Source organism: Trichomycterus rosablanca, chromosome 13 (genome assembly GCF_030014385.1).
Source record: "Trichomycterus rosablanca isolate fTriRos1 chromosome 13, fTriRos1.hap1, whole genome shotgun sequence".
Classification (NCBI taxonomy): domain Eukaryota; kingdom Metazoa; phylum Chordata; class Actinopteri; order Siluriformes; family Trichomycteridae; genus Trichomycterus; species Trichomycterus rosablanca.
In genome coordinates this window covers 37,461,428-37,483,123 of record NC_086000.1, presented here as the reverse complement: position 1 = coordinate 37,483,123, position 21,696 = coordinate 37,461,428, and the positions used below count along the sequence as shown (strand labels likewise).

Genomic DNA, 21,696 nt, shown 5'->3' with positions numbered 1-21,696 from the left:
ATGGCAGATGTGTTTTTGGTGATTCCTCCTTGTTTTGGGGGTTCCATTTAGTATAAGATTGCCCTCATTGTCTGTTTTACCACTGCTTTATCCTGGTCAGGGTTGCAGTGGGTCCAATTTATTGGGCAAAAGATAGAAAACACCCCGGACTGGTCACCAGTCCATAACAGGGCAGTCATAATCACTAACAGGCAATTAGGAGATTGTGCTATAAGGATAAATGACATTATTATTAACTTTCTACACCGCTAAAGTAACTGTCTGTGTTGCTGAATGCATGTTTGCCAGCAGATTTTCCACAAAACCCACAATAAACAACTTTAATTAGATTTCACTGAAGCAGAGCAGTCCCGTGGCATAGGTGGCATAGATGGTATAGGCGTATACTAGGGACGCTGTCCATCCATCCAACTGAGGGAATAAAAATTATTCTTATATAAAACTTTCACTATTTTTACAACTGCTATTTATACTATTATTTCTAAATATTACAAAACAACTCAGAACAACATAAACCGATCAGCCATAACATTAAAACCACCTCCTTGTTTCTGTTTTATCAGCTCCACTTACCATATAGGAGCACTTTGTAGTTCTACAATTACTGACTGTAGTCCATCTGTTTCTCTACATGCCTTTTTTTAACCCCCTATCACCCTGTTCTTCAATGGTCAGGACCCCCACAGGACCACCACAGAGCAGGTATTATTTAGGTGGTGGATGATTCTCAGCACTGCAGTGACACTGACATGGTGGTGGTGTGTTAGTGTGTGTTGTGCTGGTATGAGTGGATCAGACACAGCAGCGCTGCTGGAGTTTTTAAACACCTCACTGTCACTGCTGGACTGAGAATAGTCCACCAACCAAAAACATCCAGCCGACAGCGCCCCGTGGGCAGCGTCCTGTGACCACTGATGAAGGTCTAGAAGATGACCGACTCAAACAGCAGCAATAGATGAGCGATCGTCTCTGACTTTACATCTACAAGGTGGACCGACTAGGTAGGAGTGTCTAATAGAGTGGACAGTGAGTGGACACGGTGTTTAAAGACTCCAGCAGCGCTGCTGTGTCTGTGTAACACCACCCACCATGTCAGTGTCACTGCAGTGCTGAGAATCATCCACCACCTAAATAATACCTGCTCTGTGGGGGTCCTGACCATTGAGGAACAGGGTGAAATGGGGTAACAAAGCATGTAGAAAAACAAATGGACTACAGTCAGTAATTGTAGAACTACAAAGTGCTTCTATATGGTAAGTGGAGCTGATAAAATGGACAGTGAGTGTAGAAACAAGGAGGTGGTTTTAATGTTATGGCTGATCAGTGTATATGTCCTGACATTTTTTCCTGTCATGAGTGAGCCGCCCGTCCAGCACCCCCCTGGCAAATCATCGTCCCCCCATGCTCTAGTTAGATCTACCTGCCTTAGTTTACAGGAATGAGTGACAGTTTGTGATTAACGGTAAACGTAGAGCCTTTAGGTACCCAGGGGAGAGAATAAACAGAGAACGAAAGACTGTAAAAAGACAGAAGTAATGTACCAAACAACATTAAGTTGTATAACTACAATGACAATAAAGTCTTATCTTATCTCAGAATGTGATGAATGAATAATTGTATCTGTTCTATAGTAACAGTTACCGTCAGATGCTCGGAGCAAAGTTCCTAGCTAACTTGCTAGCTAATGTTTGCTAATTTAATAAACAGCTACCCAGATAGAAATAGAACGTTTGCGAACGTCATCACTGTCTAACATCGTATTTTAATTTAATTTAATTCATTTCGTTGTCAGAACAACGTCAGTCTGTGTTTGGCTTAACGTTGGACAGATGTCAAAGAACGAAGGTCGAAGTCAAAATTTCACCATTTAGCCGACATTAATTCAACGATAGTCTGTAATACATAAATAAGTTAAAATCAAACTAATTTATCATATTGTGTAAACATTAATAGTGCACGAATGTAGTCGATGGTGGTTTGTGTTTGGCATCCTCCAGTCAAGACTCGAATCACCACTTAGTTTGACTCCCAAAATGACTCCCCAATTGACTCCTAATTGACTCCCAAAATTCATTCTACTGCATGCTGTTTTCTGAGCGAGAGTAAGTGCACAGGAACAACAAAAGCAGGGCAAAGAATGTAGTATTAATATAGTATAATATAGTAATAATGTTGAATGATGCAAGGGACACCAGCAAGAATCCTGCCTAGGGTTCCACATTGGTCAGGGCTGGCTCTGCTTCAAAGCTTCGTTCATGGTGGCACAGTTGTGTAGTGGGTAGCAGAGATGTCCGAATCAAGTCACGAGTCTTTAGGCTAGAGTCAGAGTCAAGTCACGAGTCAATATAATCTACACAAAACATATATTATAAATGTAGCGTAGAAATAAAGAAATAATCTGTAAGTTCAGATATAAACAACAACAGATTAGCGAGTGTATTTAGCCGTTTTACTTCGTGCCTTTACTTTCCTCCTCATCGTGTAAATGAATGTAATTTCTGTAACAAGAAGGTTCCAGTTAAAAGCTTCAACTGATACGTTTTGTTTTCATTACAGAACAAAAGCGCTCGATAAATCACGGCACAGCGGCCAAAATCCCAAACACAGCAAAAACAATCATAACCGCTGCTTACCTTAGCTTCTGTTCTTCCAGATGCTATTACATTTATAAGCGTGCGTCCCATTAGGAACAGAATCCGTTATTTTGTAAATGTGCTTATAATTAAAAACCTCCAAACTTTTCCCGGTGGTGAAGTAAAACAGGAAGTGGTTAGAAAGCCGATCGAGCGTTTCATTACCGCGTCATCTGTGTGACGCAAACTGAATAAATGCAAATAACAGCATTTCTTACTAACAATTACAATCAGAAGCTCTGATTGGTTCAGAAAGCGCTCCTTCAACCATCAGCACCGATTCTGTAGGAGCGTTCCATTCACCCCGGCTGTTCCTGTGAAGTGCACTACGTAGGGTACTCCACCATTTTAAGTGAGATTCTGATCCAAAGGTAACGAGAATGTTCAGATGAAGTGAACTTCAGACTGTGTAGAGAGTAGGGAGCGACGCTTCATCACTACACCGGCTGGCTGTAACATTTATACATTGCGTGTGTTGTGGGTTCAGACGGCCGGAGCGTTATTATTATTAGAGAGCAGAATATTTATAATAATATTAATTATATATATACTATAATTGTTACACGTAACTAATGTTAACACATGCTGACGCTAGCGACTCTTGTTGTTTACGAGTCATTTATTTGCGAGTCTGAGTCGAGTCTGAAGTCGCTGTGTGTGCGACTTACGTGCGACTCTGACTCGAGTCCCTGTCTCTGGTGGGTAGCACGGTCAGCTCACAGCAAGAAGGTCCTGGTGGAGTCCCGGTCCTTTCTTCAACAAGTCCAAAGACATGCAGTCAGGCTGATTGGAGACACTAAAATTGCCACAAGTTTTTGCCTTGTGATGGACTTATAACCTGTCTGGGGTGTTTCCTATCTTTTACCCAGTGAATCGGACCCACTGCAACTGTGACTGGTATAAAGAGGTGGCAAAACAGACAATGAATGAATGAAGCTTTTGATCATTCACTGACAGGAAAATACCAGCTGCAGAAATCCAAGACTGACATTAAATACATTCTTTACAATATCTTCTGTGTCCAGTTGGATCGGGTTCTGGTTCATGTTGTGGTTTGGGGCGGCCGAACTGATTCTGATTCAAACAGCAGGTGAGTTTCTATCTATCTATTTATTGATATAAATGAATGTGTTCCATGATAGGACTAATCAGACATATTGTGTGTGTGTGTGTGTGTGTGTGTGTGTGTTTGTTGGGGTGTGCATGTGCTCACAGACGATGTGAATGTCAGTACGAGGATGCGGTCAGTTCAAGGGTTCGGACCTGGTACAGAGCTGCATTTACAGCCGCCCTGCTGGTAATTCAAACAGAATTTATGAGAACCTGGTAGAACCTGTTTCCTAGCGTTATGTGAACACATTCATGTGTGCAGGAGTCTCTGGGTGCCCTGCTGCAGAGGCATCACTGCTGGAATGATCGAGAAGACTTCACGGTTGTGCTGCAGTCCACTCCAACACACTTCGATTCCTCGGATGATCCAGTGAGTCGAATACGAACGTTGATTCTTTTGTTTGAATCAGTGATTCCAGTGTGAAATAAGTCAAGTGAGTCAAATGATTCCCACTTACGCATAAGTCTGCATTACCTGTAGGAGTGCAGAGCGAGCGTTTAGGTGAATTACTTACCAGATCCGATCAATTGTGACATACTGTGTTTGCATTGTGTCATATCGCTCTTCTATCACAATTCTAATTCCAAGAAAGGTTGAAGAAAAAGTCAGACCAGAAATATTGCAAACGTATAGAGATAAGATAACACTCGGGTAGATCAGGAACACCCAGGAACAGCTAAGCTCCTCAGTAGCAGGGCTGAAAGCAACTACTGAATGGCCTTGACCTGAAAGTTCAATGAAAGTGAGGACTGCACTATGCACATAGGTACTCGTACATCAGCGACATCCATAAATAAACTGATAATTTGCACTATTAAGTCTGAAGGACATTTGAAAGCTTTCTTGTTGATGATTGTAGATGATTTGGCTCCTGTTATGAACAACTGGGTGACTAAAGACCTGCATAGAGAAGCAGAATCGACAAGGCAAGCAATAGCCTAGTGGTTAGGGTTCTGGACTAGTAATCAGAATGTCGCTGGTTCAAGCCCCACTACTACCAGGCTGCTGCTGTTGGACCCTTGAGCAAGGCCCTTAACCTTCAATTGCTCAGACTGTATACTGTAACTGTACTGTAAGTCACTTTGGATAAAGGCGTCTGCTAAAAATGTAAATGTAAATTTTAAAAACTGGATCAGTTGGTGTCTTCAGTACCCAAGTCAAGTAGTCAATCTGTCTTTCAGTGCTGGGGGATCCCTGATTGCATTCGAGGAGCCCTTCTTTTCGCCCATGCTTTCTGCACAGGCGCCTCTCTTTCTGCTAATCAGGGTCCTTACACAGCGTTTGAAGACCCCACCCACATAGTCCGGACAATTATGCCCGCTAGATGGCGACCAGCCGACCGGTGGCAATGCCGAGTTTCCAACCGAGGAGTTCAGAATCTCAGTGCTGGTGTGCTAGCAGAATATTCCGCTGCGCCACCTGAGCGCCCAGTTTTATTATTTTATACAGTAAACATCAAATGATTGGTTGATTTTGTAAGAATTTTATTTAATACACATGAAAGGAAATGTATCTTTGTCTTAAGTTCTTCTTTTATTAGTGTTTGACATGCTGTCCCAACACTTTTGGAAATGTGTTATTTTGATTAAATTGCATTTTATATGGAAATTGTGCACAAGCTTTAAGACACTTTGATTCTGTTGAGCTTGTAAAGCTTGTAAACAATTAAAAACTCAGTATCCAAGACTAGCTGACAGCATTTTACTCATTAAATTATCAAATTAGTGTCCATTCTTCTGCTGAAAGAGCTATTTACAACCCCAAATCAGAAAAAGTTGGGACAGTATGAAAAATGCAAATAATACAATTTCTTACCTGTACTTGGACTTTTATTTGATGTCAGACAGGATGAACCTGAGATATTTCATCTTTTATCTGCTCAACGTCATTTCATTTATTAATAAACATCCATTCCTGCATTTCAGGCCTGCAACACATTCCAAAAAAAGTTGGGACGGTAAAGCATTTACCACTTTATAACGTCGCTATTCCTTTTCACCACTTAAAAGACGTTTTGGCACCGAGGAGACCGAGTGATTTAGTGTTTCAGCTTTTATTATGTCCCATTGAGCCTTTGGCCTTCACGCACTGATATTCCTCCTGATTCCTTGAATGATTTAATGATATTCTGCACTGTAGAGGGAGAACATGCAAATCCCTTCCAATCTTTCTTTGAGGTTCATTGTTTTTAAACATTTCAATCATTTTCTCACACATTTGTGGACAAACTGGATCCTCTGATCATCTTTACTCATCAGAGACTCTCAGCCTTTCCTGGATGCTGCTTTTGTACCAAACCATGATCACAATCACCTGTTTAAAATCACATCATTATTTAGTTTTCTCACCTCATTATTAGCCCTAAATTGCCCCGTCCCAACTTTTTTTGGAATGTGTTGCAGGCCTGAAATGCAGGAATGGATGTTTATTAATAAATGAAATGAAGTTGAGCAGATAAAAGATGAAATATCTCAGCTTCATCCTGTCTGACATCAAATAAAAGTCAAAGTAAATGCATTTTCCATACTGTCACAAATTGTTCTGATTTGGGGTTGTATAATAAACATTCATCCTTTACTACTTTTTAAATAAATGCTGACATGATGACACCAGATCAACACTTTTGTTTCTGCAGGAGGAAGGCGCCACCGCTTCTGACCCGCAGACGATCCTGCAGTTGTGGATGAAATTGGTGCGTGCTGTGCAGTTCAGACAGTCTGAGTGTTAATGATTGTCTGGTTTATACACATTAGATTAGATTAGTACACATCTTTAGATCTCATCTCATTGCGATTAATCTGATTGCACTCGATGCTATCTGTGTCGATAATCTAGTCGTTACGATTGAAATCTAATCTTTATAGTTTAAAGCATCGATCCACGGTACCAGACTCATCACAGAGTCACGTCTAACCAATCACGTTCATCCTGTGCTTCTCTTCCAGCTACAGTCGGAGGAGACGAGCGCCGCTCCTGTTCCCTGCCCATCAGAGGTGAACAACCTGACGTTTATGAACTTCATACCGACTAACATTTTTATTTCCATCATTTTCTTGATCTTTTTATTACTTACTTACACGAGAGATGCTTTATGATCCATTATGAGGAGATTTTTATCTGTCACCTCCTGATACAGCAATATAGATATCATTTAGGAATCAGTGCTTTACAGTTATGAATTTATTTTATTTTCATAACCGCGTTGTCCTGGTCAGTCACAGCAGGTCATGTTACACCAGGAAACTCACTGTTTATTTTATCAGCTCCACTTACCATATAGAAGCACTTTGTAGTTCTACAATTACTGACTGTAGTCCATCTGTTTCTCTACATGCTTTGTTACCCCCTTTCATGCTGTTCTTCAATGGTCAGGACCCCCACAGAGCAGGTATTATTTAGGTGGTGGATGATTCTCAGCACTGCAGTGACACTGACATGGTGGTGGTGTGTTAGTGTGTGTTGTGCTGGTATGAGTGGATCAGACACAGCAGCGCTGCTGGAGTTTTTAAACACCTCACTGTCACTGCTGGACTGAGAATAGTCCACCAACCATAAACATCCAGCCAACAGCGCCCCGTGGGCAGCGCCCCGTGGGCAGCGTCCTGTGACCACTGATGAAGGTCTAGAAGATGACCGACTCAAACAGCAGCAATAGATGAGCGATCGTCTCTGACTTTACATCTACAAGGTGGACCGACTAGGTAGGAGTGTCTAATAGAGTGGACAGTGAGTGGACACGGTGTTTAAAAACTCCAGCAGCGCTGCTGTGTCTGATCCACTCATACCAGCACAACACACACTAACACACCACCACCATGTCAGTTTCACTGCAGTGCTGAGAATCATCCACCACCTAAATAATACCTGCTCTGTGGGGGTCCTGACCATTGAAGTACCTTAACCACCGAAATAACAACTGGGTGCCCAGGTGGCCATCTAGCGGGCATAATCGACAGTGCCTGCAGCAGACACGTCTCTGCTAGGGCGGGATGACCGGACTATGTGGGTGGGGTCTTTAAACACTGTGTACGGACCCTGATTAGCAGATTTGCATGGGTGAAAAAGGGTTCTGCTAAGAGGCGTGAGCAGCAATATACCCACCTCGACTGCGATTGACTACAATAAAATGCATAAATAAGATAGAAAAAAAGAACAACTGGCTATTAATTCGATTCTGAAGTAGTTTGTTTATTGTATCATGGTTTTATTTGCTTTTGGAATTAAAATGTGTTGATTTGTTCTGTAGGAGAAGCCGTATCTGTACACGCAGTGCAAATCATTCCTTAATCCACAGAATAATGAAGCAGAATCTCAGCTCAGTCCCGTGAGTCTCTATCTCTCCGTCAGTACCTCGTTCTTAATTAATCTCTGTGTAAATGTGCACACTGGTGTAACGAGCTTCTCGTTTGTGTTTGTAATGTCTCAGATGACGGGTACTAGTTTCCTGTGTAACGAAACGAGCCCGTCTCCTTCGGCTCCCACCTCAGGTAAAACACACTCATTTAAAGGTTCCCTTTATTTCTGCTCATCATGGGAAACGTAGTTACTCATCATTTATTCTTCATGATGTGTAGTCCATGCCCTCCGACCGGCTGATGTCAAAGTGGTGGCGGCTTTAGGAGACTCCATTACAGTGAGTAGGAATTCATCAGTCAGGTGTTTTACCAACACTCAGAACTGCAAAAAATGACTTATTAGAAAAGAAAAATGGACCAGTGATGCACAACCCCAAATCAGAAAAAGTTGGGGCAGTATGGAAAATGCAAATACACAAAAAATGCAGAGTTCCTTACATTTACTTTGACTTTTATTTGATTGCAGACAGTTTGAACCCGAGATATTTCATGTTTTGTCTGCTCAACTTCATCTGTCATGGTATGGGGGTGTGTCAGTACCAGGGTCTGTCATGGTATGGGGGTGTGTCAGTACCAGGGTCTGTCATGGTATGGGGGTGTGTCAGTACCAGGGTCTGTCATGGTATGGGGGCGTGTCAGTACCAGGGTCTGTCATGGTATGGGGGTGTGTCAGTACCAGGGTGTATCATGGTATGGGGGTGTGTCAGTACCAGGGTCTGTCATGGTATGGGGGTGTGTCAGTACCAGGGTGTGTCATGGTATGGGGGTGTGTCAGTGCCAGGGTCTGTCATGGTATGGGGGTGTGTCAGTACCAGGGTCTGTCATGGTATGGGGGTGTGTCAGTGCCAGGGTCTGTCATGGTATGGGGTGTGTCAGTACCAGGGTCTGTCATGGTATGGGGGTGTGTCAGTGCCAGGGTCTGTCATGGTATGGGGGTGTGTCAGTACCAGGGTCTGTCATGGTATGGGGGCGTGTCAGTACCAGGGTGTGTCATGGTATGGGGGTGTGTCAGTACCAGGGTCTGTCATGGTATGGGGGCGTGTCAGTACCAGGGTCTGTCATGGTATGGGGGTGTGTCAGTGCCAGGGTGTGTCATGGTATGGGGGTGTGTCAGTACCAGGGTCTGTCATGGTATGGGGGTGTGTCAGTGCCAGGGTGTGTCATGGTATGGGGGTGTGTCAGTACCAGGGTCTGTCATGGTATGGGGGTGTGTCAGTGCCAGGGTGTGTCATGGTATGGGGGTGTGTCAGTACCAGGGTCTGTCATGGTATGGGGGTGTGTCAGTGCCAGGGTGTGTCATGGTATGGGGGTGTGTCAGTACCAGGGTGTGTCATGGTATGGGGGTGTGTCAGTACCAGGGTGTGTCATGGTATGGGGGTGTGTCAGTACCAGGGTGTGTCATGGTATGGGGGTGTGTCAGTACCAGGGTCTGTCATGGTATGGGGGTGTGTCAGTACCAGGGTGTGTCATGGTATGGGGGTGTGTCAGTGCCAGGGTGTGTCATGGTATGGGGGCGTGTCAGTACCAGGGTGTGTCATGGTATGGGGGTGTGTCAGTACCAGGGTGTGTCATGGTATGGGGGTGTGTCAGTACCAGGGTCTGTCATGGTATGGGGGTGTGTCAGTACCAGGGTGTGTCATGGTATGGGGGTGTGTCAGTACCAGGGTGTGTCATGGTATGGGGGTGTGTCAGTGCCAGGGTGTGTCATGGTATGGGGGTGTGTCAGTACCAGGGTGTGTCGTGGTATGGGGGCGTGTCAGTACCAGGGTGTGTCATGGTATGGGGGTGTGTCAGTGCCAGGGTGTGTCATGGTATGGGGGTGTGTCAGTACCAGGGTGTGTCATGGTATGGGGGCGGGTCAGTACCAGGGTCTGTCATGGTATGGGGGCGTGTCAGTGCCAGGGTCTGTCATGGTATGGGGGCGTGTCAGTGCCAGGGTGTGTCATGGTATGGGGGTGTGTCAGTACCAGGGTCTGTCATGGTATGGGGGCGTGTCAGTACCAGGGTCTGTCATGGTATGGGGGTGTGTCAGTACCAGGGTGTGTCATGGTATGGAGGCGTGTCAGTGCCAGGGTCTGTCATGGTATGGGGGTGTGTCAGTACCAGGGTCTGTCATGGTATGGGGGTGTGTCAGTACCAGGGTCTGTCATGGTATGGGGGTGTGTCAGTGCCAGGGTCTGTCATGGTATGGGGGTGTGTCAGTACCAGGGTGTGTCATGGTATGGAGGCGTGTCAGTGCCAGGGTCTGTCATGGTATGGGGGTGTGTCAGTACCAGGGTCTGTCATGGTATGGGGGTGTGTCAGTACCAGGGTCTGTCATGGTATGGGGGCGTGTCAGTGCCAGGGTCTGTCATGGTATGGGGGTGTGTCAGTACCAGGGTCTGTCATGGTATGGGGGTGTGTCAGTGCCAGGGTCTGTCATGGTATGGGGGCGTGTCAGTACCAGGGTCTGTCATGGTATGGGGGCGTGTCAGTACCAGGGTCTGTCATGGTATGGGGGCGTGTCAGTGCCAGGGTCTGTCATGGTATGGGGGCGTGTCAGTACCAGGGTCTGTCATGGTATGGGGGCGTGTCAGTGCCAGGGTCTGTCATGGTATGGGGGCGTGTCAGTGCCAGGGTCTGTCATGGTATGGGGGCGTGTCAGTACCAGGGTGTATCATGGTATAGGGGTGTGTCAGTGCCAGGGTGTATCATGGTATGGGGGCGTGTCAGTGCCAGGGTCTGTCATGGTATGGGGGTGTGTCAGTGCCAGGGTCTGTCATGGTATGGGGGTGTGTCAGTACCAGGGTCTGTCATGGTATGGGGGCGTGTCAGTACCAGGGTGTATCATGGTATGGGGGCGTGTCAGTGCCAGGGTCTGTCATGGTATGGGGGTGTGTCAGTGCCAGGGTCTGTCATGGTATGGGGGTGTGTCAGTACCAGGGTCTGTCATGGTATGGGGGTGTGTCAGTGCCAGGGTGTGTCGTGGTATGGGGGCGTGTCAGTACCAGGGTGTGTCATGGTATGGGGGTGTGTCAGTGCCAGGGTGTGTCATGGTATGGGGGTGTGTCAGTACCAGGGTGTGTCATGGTATGGGGGCGTGTCAGTACCAGGGTCTGTCATGGTATGGGGGCGTGTCAGTGCCAGGGTCTGTCATGGTATGGGGGCGTGTCAGTGCCAGGGTCTGTCATGGTATGGGGGTGTGTCAGTACCAGGGTCTGTCATGGTATGGGGGCGTGTCAGTACCAGGGTCTGTCATGGTATGGGGGTGTGTCAGTACCAGGGTCTGTCATGGTATGGGGGTGTGTCAGTACCAGGGTCTGTCATGGTATGGGGGCGTGTCAGTACCAGGGTCTGTCATGGTATGGGGGCGTGTCAGTGCCAGGGTCTGTCATGGTATGGGGGCGTGTCAGTACCAGGGTCTGTCATGGTATGGGGGCGTGTCAGTGCCAGGGTCTGTCATGGTATGGGGGTGTGTCAGTACCAGGGTGTGTCATGGTATGGGGGTGTGTCAGTACCAGGGTCTGTCATGGTATGGGGGTGTGTCAGTACCAGGGTGTGTCATGGTATGGGGGTGTGTCAGTACCAGGGTGTGTCATGGTATGGGGGTGTGTCAGTGCCAGGGTGTGTCGTGGTATGGGGGTGTGTCAGTACCAGGGTGTGTCGTGGTATGGGGGCGTGTCAGTACCAGGGTGTGTCATGGTATGGGGGTGTGTCAGTGCCAGGGTGTGTCATGGTATGGGGGTGTGTCAGTACCAGGGTGTGTCATGGTATGGGGGCGGGTCAGTACCAGGGTCTGTCATGGTATGGGGGCGTGTCAGTGCCAGGGTCTGTCATGGTATGGGGGCGTGTCAGTGCCAGGGTGTGTCATGGTATGGGGGTGTGTCAGTACCAGGGTCTGTCATGGTATGGGGGCGTGTCAGTACCAGGGTCTGTCATGGTATGGGGGTGTGTCAGTACCAGGGTGTGTCATGGTATGGAGGCGTGTCAGTGCCAGGGTCTGTCATGGTATGGGGGTGTGTCAGTACCAGGGTCTGTCATGGTATGGGGGTGTGTCAGTGCCAGGGTCTGTCATGGTATGGGGTGTGTCAGTACCAGGGTCTGTCATGGTATGGGGGCGTGTCAGTGCCAGGGTCTGTCATGGTATTGGGGCGTGTCAGTACCAGGGTCTGTCATGGTATGGGGGCGTGTCAGTGCCAGGGTCTGTCATGGTATGGGGGCGTGTCAGTACCAGGGTCTGTCATGGTATGGGGGCGTGTCAGTGCCAGGGTCTGTCATGGTATGGGGGTGTGTCAGTACCAGGGTCTGTCATGGTATGGGGGTGTGTCAGTGCCAGGGTCTGTCATGGTATGGGGGCGTGTCAGTACCAGGGTCTGTCATGGTATGGGGGCGTGTCAGTACCAGGGTCTGTCATGGTATGGGGGCGTGTCAGTGCCAGGGTCTGTCATGGTATGGGGGCGTGTCAGTACCAGGGTCTGTCATGGTATGGGGGCGTGTCAGTGCCAGGGTCTGTCATGGTATGGGGGCGTGTCAGTGCCAGGGTCTGTCATGGTATGGGGGCGTGTCAGTACCAGGGTGTATCATGGTATAGGGGTGTGTCAGTGCCAGGGTGTATCATGGTATGGGGGCGTGTCAGTGCCAGGGTCTGTCATGGTATGGGGGTGTGTCAGTGCCAGGGTCTGTCATGGTATGGGGGTGTGTCAGTACCAGGGTCTGTCATGGTATGGGGGCGTGTCAGTACCAGGGTGTATCATGGTATGGGGGCGTGTCAGTGCCAGGGTCTGTCATGGTATGGGGGTGTGTCAGTGCCAGGGTCTGTCATGGTATGGGGGTGTGTCAGTACCAGGGTCTGTCATGGTATGGGGGTGTGTCAGTGCCAGGGTGTGTCGTGGTATGGGGGCGTGTCAGTACCAGGGTGTGTCATGGTATGGGGGTGTGTCAGTGCCAGGGTGTGTCATGGTATGGGGGTGTGTCAGTACCAGGGTGTGTCATGGTATGGGGGCGTGTCAGTACCAGGGTCTGTCATGGTATGGGGGCGTGTCAGTGCCAGGGTCTGTCATGGTATGGGGGCGTGTCAGTGCCAGGGTGTGTCATGGTATGGGGGTGTGTCAGTACCAGGGTCTGTCATGGTATGGGGGCGTGTCAGTACCAGGGTCTGTCATGGTATGGGGGCGTGTCAGTACCAGGGTCTGTCATGGTATGGGGGCGTGTCAGTGCCAGGGTCTGTCATGGTATGGGGGCGTGTCAGTACCAGGGTCTGTCATGGTATGGGGGCGTGTCAGTGCCAGGGTCTGTCATGGTATGGGGGTGTGTCAGTGCCAGGGTCTGTCATGGTATGGGGGTGTGTCAGTGCCAGGGTTTGTCATGGTATGGGGGTGTGTCAGTACCAGGGTCTGTCATGGTATGGGGGTGTGTCAGTGCCAGGGTCTGTCATGGTATGGGGGCGTGTCAGTACCAGGGTCTGTCATGGTATGGGGGCGTGTCAGTGCCAGGGTGTATCATGGTATAGGGGTGTGTCAGTGCCAGGGTGTGTCATGGTATGGGGGTGTGTCAGTACCAGGGTCTGTCATGGTATGGGGGTGTGTCAGTACCAGGGTCTGTCATGGTATGGGGGCGTGTCAGTGCCAGGGTCTGTCATGGTATGGGGGTGTGTCATGCTGTCCCAGCTTTGTCTGATTTAGGGGTGGCACGGTTAAGTCATTGGTCCAGTTTTCTTGATAATTTTTCCTCTAAATGGTTTGAATTATGGTTGAATTACACATATCACACATAATGATCGATCAGCTGAAACTAACCCCGATTGTGACTTTATGCGCAATAAACAGGCAGGAAACGGAGTGGGTGCAAGTCAGAACAACCTCCTGGGGGTCCTGACTGAGTATCGAGGTCTGTCCTGGAGGTACGGCTCACGCCACACACAGATAAATAGCAAATAAAAGCTGGTTAACACTGAAGGTTGATTTTCTGCGTGTCTGTAGCTTTATTTTAACACGTTTTATTATTTTCCCTGTAGTGTTGGAGGTGACGGCAGTCTCTCATCTGTAACCACCTTAGCGAGTGAGTAAATCATCACTCTATACTGTTCTGGTGCAGATCATACTGAACACACTGATCTAATCTCTCTGCCGTTGATTTATTACTATACGATGTTTCTAAACCAGTATGAGCAAAATTATGTAACATGCTAATTGTGACTTTGCACCTGCGTACCTGCCATAAACACATTTGATTTAAAAAACAACGTTTACAGAGCCTCATATCTTTAAAACTCATCAAAGTAATATCAATGTTTTTTATTGGAATAGTCAAGTGCTTCATAATAATTTTTGATACATCTGTAATTTACAACCCCAAATCACAGAGTTTCTTACACTGACTTTGACTTTTATTTGATGTCAGACAGGATGAAGCTGAGATATTTCATCTTTTATCTGCTCAACTTCATTTCATTTATTAATAAACATCCATTCCTGCATTTCAGTCCTGCAACACGTTCCAAAAAAAGTTGGGACGGGGGCAGTTTAGGGCTAATAATGATGTGATGTGAACAGGTGATTGTGATAATGGTTTGGTACAAAAGCAGCATCCAGGAAAGGCTGAGAGTCTCTGATGAGTAAAGATGATCAGAGGATCCAGTTTGTCCACAAATGTGTGAGAAAATGATTGAAATGTTTAAAAACAATGAACCTCAAAGAAAGATTGGAAGGGATTTGCATGTTCTCCCTCTACAGTGCAGAATATCATTAAATCGTTCAAGGAATCAGGAGGAATTTCAGTGTGTAAAGGTCGAGGGTGCGAGCTTAACCTGAACGCTCGTGATCTTCCATCCCTCAGACGGCGCCGCATCAAGAACCTCCACTCAACACTAGCTGATATAACCACATGGGTGAGGGATTAGTTTATCAAACCTTTATCAGCTCTACAATACAGAGTTACTGCACTAATCATACTTAACACTTTACTGTGCAAAAAAGAAGCCTTATGTTAACCATGTCCAGAAGCAGCGTCGACTTCTCTGGGCTCTGAGGGATCTAGGATGGACCATCACACAGTGGAAACGTGTATTGTGGTCAGATGAATCAGATAAATCAGGTCTTTTTTGAAAAAAATTGACGCCATGTGATCCAGACCAAAGATGAAAAGTACCATCCAGACTGTTATCAGGAACAACTCCAAGAGCCAGAGGGTCTGTCATGGTATGGGGGTGTGAGCCCGTACTGCTGCACATCTTAAGACGTGTTTGCAGGAAGAACGAGACAAAACAAAGCAGAAACACTAAATCACTCCGTCTCCTCTGTTCCAAAATCTCTTTTAAGTGGTGAAAAGGAACGGCAACGTTACAAAGTGGTAAATGCTTTACCGTCCCAACTTTTTTTGGAACGTGTTGCATGTATTATTAATAAATGAAATGAAGTTGAGCAGATAAAAGATGAAATATCTCAGGTTCATCCTGTCTGACATCAAATAAAAGTCAAAGTCAATGTAAGAAACTCTGTGTTTTTATTATTTGCATTTTCCATACTGTCCCAACTTTTTCTGATTTGGGGCTGTAGAACCATTCGTTAAATTGCACTTTTACCATGAGTTAAAGTAATAAACATCAACATAATAATGCACCAGCCAATCAGAACCAGAGATTCAACTGAGTCATCAGTCAGCTAGATTTTTGTTGGTCATGAATGATTAGAGCCACATTATTACAGGACTAAACACATCAGCACTGATTCTTCTTCCCTCTAAAAATCTGTTTTACTTTCCAGATATGACTGTACACGTGAATCACACATGTAGGTTTGAGATCAGGTTATAAACTTATATTTGTTTATAATCGCTCTGGTTTATGTTATGTGTTCTGCAGATATCCTGAGGGAGTTTAACCCTTCACTCACTGGATATTCAACCGGGACTGGAAAAGCAAATACGAAGCAGGCGTTTCTCAACCAGGCCGTAGCTGGAAGTGAGAGCAAGTCAGTACCTGAACACAAGATGTTCAATCGAACAGTGAGGGTAAAAGGTGTAAACATAAAAGCATGCCGTGCTAATTGTGCCTTCATGTGACCACTTTCTGTACTGGAAATAAGTCCAAAGGGAGCATGCTGTTAATTATTATATAACTAACCACGCTCTGCTGAGAATAATCCACCATAAACACCTCAAAATGTTCAACAACATTTCAGCTCTGGCGGCACACTCTCTGGCGCTCTGGAGTTGTGCTATGGTGTTGTGCTTAACCCTGTCTGCTCCAGGGGCGCCGTACGATGGCTGAGCCTGCGCTCTGACCCCAGCTTCCAAAACAAGCTGGGATATGCAAAGATAGAATTCCATTGTACTGCACACCTGTATATGTATATATCACAAATAAAGTACATCTTCTGTGATTCTATGGTGCTCTAATGTTCTGTTGTGGGACTGTGTTGTTGTGCTGTGATTCTGTGGTGTTGTGCTGTGATTTTGTGGTGTTGTGCTGTGGTGTTGTGCTGGGATTCTCTGGTGTTGTGCTGCTGTAATGCTGTAGTGCCATTTAATGTGGTGTTGTACTGCTGTTGTTTTGTGGTGCTGTGGTGTGGTGTTGTGTTGTGCTGTTGTTTTGTGGTGCTGTGATGCTTGTAGATCTGTGAATATGTGGTGCTCTAGTGTTGTGCTGTGGTGTTTTAGTGCTGTTGTGTCATGCTGTGGTGTTGTTGGGCTGTAGTGGTGTGATGTGGCGTTGTGCTGTGTTGTGGTGATGTGGTGTTTTGTTGCTGTGCTGTGGTGTTGTTTTTCTGTAGTGTTGTGTTGTGGTTTGGTGTTGTTCTGTGATGCTGTGCTGTGATTCTGTTGTGTTATGCTGTGGTGTTGTGCTGTAAATCTGTGGTGTTGTGCTGTAAATCTGTGGTGTTGTGCTGCTGTAATGCTGTAGTGCCATTGTAATGTGGTGTTCTACTGCTGTTGTGTTGTGGTTTTGATGTGCCGTGGTGTGGTGTAGAGTTTTGGTGCTGTTGTTTTGTGGTTTTGTGATGCTGTGATTCTGTGGTGCAGTTGTGTTGTGATGTTGTGGTGTTGTGGTGTGCTGTGATGCTGTGGTGTTGTGGTGTAGTGTTATTGTACTGTGATTCTGTGGTGTAGTGTTGTGGTGCAGTTGTGTTGTGCTGTAATGTTATGGTGTTGTGGTGTGTTGTGATGCTGTGGTGTTGTGGTGTGATATTGTACTGTGATTCTGTGGTGTAGTGTTGTGGTGTGTTGTGATGCTGTGGTGTTATGGTGTGATGTTATTGTACTGTGATTCTGTGGTGTAGTGTTGTGGTGCTGTTGTGTTGTGCTGTGATGCTGTGGTGTTATGGTGTTGTGGTGTGTTGTGATGCTGTGGTGTTGTGGTGTGATGTTATTGTACTGTGATTCTGTGGTGTAGTGTTGTGGTGCTGTTGTGTTGTGCTGTGATGCTGTGGTGTTATGGTGTTGTGGTGTGTTGTGATGCTGTGGTGTTGTGGTGTGATGTTATTGTACTGTGATTCTGTGGTGTAGTGTTGTGGTGCTGTTGTGTTGTGCTGTGATGCTGTGATGTTATGGTGTTGTGGTGTGTTGTGATGCTGTGGTGTTATGGTGTTGTGGTGTGTTGTGATGCTGTGGTGTTATGGTGTGATGTTATTGTACTGTGATTCTGTGGTGTGGTGCTGTTGTGTTGTGCTGTGATGCTGTGGTGTTATGGTGTTGTGGTGTGTTGTGATGCTGTGGTGTTGTGGTGTGATGTTATTGTACTGTGATTCTGTGGTATAGTGTTGTGGTGCTGTTGTGTTGTGCTGTGATGCTGTGGTGTTATGGTGTTATGGTGTTGTGGTGTGTTGTGGTGTGTTGTGGTGCTGTGAGTCCATTTGTGTGTGACTGTAAATGGCTTTCTGTTTCAGAGATCTGCCCCCCCAGGCACGAACCCTTATCACAAGAATGAGCAACGACTCGGTGAGACACCATACACACTTTCATTCATGACCTGCTTATCCTTAAGCTCTTGCATTAAGAGTTTGGTATGTTCTCCAAATCCTGAAATAATAATTATTAGTCAGAAACACCCTTAGTTTAATCCCTGCAGTGTCTCTATATTACAGAGCATCGATTTCCATAATGACTGGAAGGTCGTCACCCTCTTCATCGGAGGAAACGACTTGTGTGAATTCTGCGATGACACGGTACAGCAAACAGTTACAGGCATATTTAATTCATTACTCAGTGAGTTTATATTTATTATTATTGTTATTATTATTATTTATTTATTTGATTCTGTCTGTCTAGGAGTTTTACTCTGCCAGCAATTTTTCCAGTCGCATCCGGGATACGTTGGACATCTTACATCGCGAGGTAGAGAAGATTTGGATTGATTTTGATTCAATGCCTTGAACATGAGTCAAATAAAAGTGTTTCATTGTGGTTAAATAGAAAGAAGAACAAAAATAAACATAGTGAGTTGTTAAACCATTATAATTTTGCAAAGCAAAGTAAAGTGGTGACCGTTTTCCCTGGTACTTTTGGTGAATTTTTATTTTACTTTTAATATTAAGGCTAGTTTATTGTTTAAGGGTAGTGGTGCAGCGTTCTATTGCACTAGCCCACCATCAGTAAGACTCCAGTTTGGGTAAATCTTTGGGTTGAAGCTCACAGAGGGATTAACTCCTTGTTAAGGGTGTTCCTGCTCTGTGCCCAGTGTTTCCCAGTGGAACCAGAGTCTTAACCAAACCATGACTCTTAACCAACGCTTTATCCTGGTCAGTGTTGCGGTGGGTCTGATGCATTAAGCGAGAGGCAGGAAACACCCCGGACAGGTCACCAATCAATTACCTAATATCATATGTCAAGTTTAACAAAAATGTTTATTTTCTTTGAAAAATGCAAAGCAGCGGAAGACAAACTGACTAGGCTAAATTCGGAGAAAATGCATCAATAAAATAGAAAAAAAGAAAAATGAATTTCTTTTCATTTATGAGTTTAATTGAATCTCTTGGTCCGTTCTGGTAGGTTCCTCGTGCTCTGGTGAATGTGGTGGAACTTTTTGACATCGTTATACTCCGACAGTTACACCAGACCTCCGGTCTCGGCTGCCCCACCTGGCTCGTCAAGTAAGTGAATCTTACTGGCACAGAACATCAGCACATATCTGTAGTGGAGCAGTATGTTTAAAATGTTGATTTAGATACTACATCTCTCATAGCACTTTTCCACCAAAAGAACCCTGGTTCTGGTTCTTGAACCGGTTCTGTTCAAGTCTCTTCAAACCATGGTGTTTTGTAGAGAACTGACGCGCGTTTCCACCAAGTCTGCGTCACCAACGGTGGGCGCTATACAGCTAAAGTAAAGAGTAACATGATGGCGGAATGTGTAGATTATCTGTGTGGATTTGTGCTGCTGTTACAGATGTTGGTTTTGATGTATAAAGCATGGATCAGCTGTCGGTGATAAGAAGACGTAGACGTGTTTGTCTCAGTTGTTGTTTTCTTTAGTTCGTTGACGTGAGAAGCGTTTTGCACTTCGCTCTCACCGCGACCCTCGGCGCACATAACCGATTTGCTCAGCGCTCGACTCGAGCGATAAAACATCACTAAAAATCCTTCAGAAAAAATTTTTTCCTGCAGTGTTCGGTGACTCCAGATCCCGTCGATGTTTTTAATATTTATTTTCCATAAGAAATGTATAATAACGTGGTTAAAATCCATGTTTTAGTCACATCCCCAAGTCCCCAGGCCCCCTAGTCACATTTTGAACAGAAATGTACATTATCTGTATCTACTGAAAGTCACAGAAAGAGCATTAGTAGGTTCTCCCTTTTCCCCCTGTATGTTTGATAATTCTGTAACTCTGACTGAGAAGATTCATCTCCAAGTTCATTCCTGTTACCCACATTTATTCTTAATTCTTATTAGTTTATTTTTTGCTCAACGCTCGACTTAGATAAAACATCATTAAAGTTAAACAACACGAACATCCTAAGTTTCTAATCTGACTTTTTATTTTATTAAAAAACTAGTATTACTGATTTTCAGCAGTTTCATTCTACAGTACAGTCACACATCAGCTCTGATCTACAGTCGTTGTCGATTGTTAAATCCTGCGCTGTGTGTCGTTGCAGGAGTCTCTGTCCTTGTGTGATCAATCCTGCAGAAGGATCACCAGAGCTGGAGCAGTTAATTCAGATCAACAGAGCATATCGGGTATGAAACATGGACGCCAGTTAATCTTGTATCTGGTTGTAATATGTTTTACATACAGTTAAAACAGTTAAAATAATAAAAAAAACACATTTAACAGAATGTTTTATTGTAAACTGTAGAACTAAATGTGTCCTCACGCTCATGTTGTTGTATGTTGATGCTGTATGTGTGTGTGTGTGTGTGTGTGTGTGTGTGTGTGTGTGCTTCTCAGAATGCAACAAGAAGCCTGGTGGATTCTGGTCGATATAACACCCGTCCTGACTTCACCGTACTCAGGCAGCCATTTTTCACAAACGTGTCCTTCCCTGTTCTACCGGTACACATAATGCTCACTCATTCTCTTTGTGCCCACATAAATAGGGTTAGTTTGACTGCATAAACCGAAGAATTTAAACAGACGCTTTTATCCAAAGCAACCAGGGTGGCAAGGTAGCGCAGCGGGTAGCGCTGTCACCTCACAGCAAGAAGGGTTTAGGTTATATTCTCTGTGTGGAGTTTGCATGTGCGCCCTGTGTCTGTGGGTTTTCTCCCACAGTCCAAAGACATGCAGTTCGACCAATTGGAGCTTCTAGAAATTGCCCTAAATGTGACTGTTTTTAACCGAGCAATGGTGGGGCTTGAACTATCGACCTTCTGATTATTAGTACCTTAACTGCTGAGCTATAGCTGCCCAAGTTTAAATACTGAAGGGGTTGTGATGAAGCTAAAAAAAAACTCACGGCTTTCATTAACTTACATTTTATTCCATTATCATGTTTTAACACTGCTTTATCCTGGTCAGGATTGCAGTGGGTCCAGCTTACTTGTACACACTAGGAATAATGCAGTAACACACACCAGAAAGGATGCCAATCCGTCACGGGGCCTATACAAAGCCATTAATGTCTGTATGTAGGTGCCCGAGTAGCCGGTAGCTCCTGGAGATTTGAACCCTGACCCCCAGCAGTAGTGGGCTAGCATAATTGACCACTGTGCCACCTGAGCACCTCCAGACATGAACTTTATATTAGTTATAGTAATTCTGTTTTAAGAGTTAAGGCGTCAATAAGGACACACTTCAGTTAATGCACTGTGCATCTTCTGGTGTTTTTCACTCTTTTAGAATGGCAAACCTGATCGTTCCTACTTCGCCGCAGACTGTTTTCATCTCAGTCAGAAATCCCACTCTCTGATGGCTAAAGCTCTCTGGAACAACATGGTGGGTCACAAAGAAATGGATTTAGTTGTTAAGTTAAAGCTTTGTTGGTTGTGCCGAATTATTCTAGCAGCTTTTCTTTTTATTATTACAGCAATAGCTTAGTTAGGACCAGCGGGGTGTTGATATTTAACTATGATTCAGTGTAATCAGTTATTAAATGTGTATAGATGTGTGTTATAATGTGTGTTAGATATAAGCAGACACCAATACTGTATATACTATGTGGACAAAAGTATTGGGACACCCT

General features: G+C 45.4%; 1 protein-coding gene across 4 annotated transcripts in view; it reads left to right on the top strand.

The window, feature by feature from the left end:
• plb1 (phospholipase B1) overlaps positions 1-21,696 on the top strand; it is a 64,113-nt gene that overhangs the window by 28,211 nt on the left and 14,206 nt on the right. For all 4 annotated transcript variants that reach the window (XM_063008066.1, XM_063008065.1, XM_063008064.1 and 1 more), the window contains 18 exons: positions 3,659-3,723; positions 3,849-3,930; positions 4,006-4,113; positions 6,380-6,436; positions 6,690-6,737; positions 7,991-8,068; positions 8,171-8,231; positions 8,319-8,377; positions 13,904-13,977; positions 14,092-14,135; positions 15,937-16,045; positions 17,960-18,011; positions 18,158-18,238; positions 18,342-18,407; positions 19,062-19,162; positions 20,170-20,251; positions 20,463-20,567; positions 21,354-21,449. In XM_063008066.1, coding sequence (XP_062864136.1) covers positions 3,659-3,723; positions 3,849-3,930; positions 4,006-4,113; positions 6,380-6,436; positions 6,690-6,737; positions 7,991-8,068; positions 8,171-8,231; positions 8,319-8,377; positions 13,904-13,977; positions 14,092-14,135; positions 15,937-16,045; positions 17,960-18,011; positions 18,158-18,238; positions 18,342-18,407; positions 19,062-19,162; positions 20,170-20,251; positions 20,463-20,567; positions 21,354-21,449 — 1,368 coding nt within the window. The remainder of the gene's footprint in view (positions 1-3,658; positions 3,724-3,848; positions 3,931-4,005; positions 4,114-6,379; positions 6,437-6,689; positions 6,738-7,990; positions 8,069-8,170; positions 8,232-8,318; positions 8,378-13,903; positions 13,978-14,091; positions 14,136-15,936; positions 16,046-17,959; positions 18,012-18,157; positions 18,239-18,341; positions 18,408-19,061; positions 19,163-20,169; positions 20,252-20,462; positions 20,568-21,353; positions 21,450-21,696) is intronic.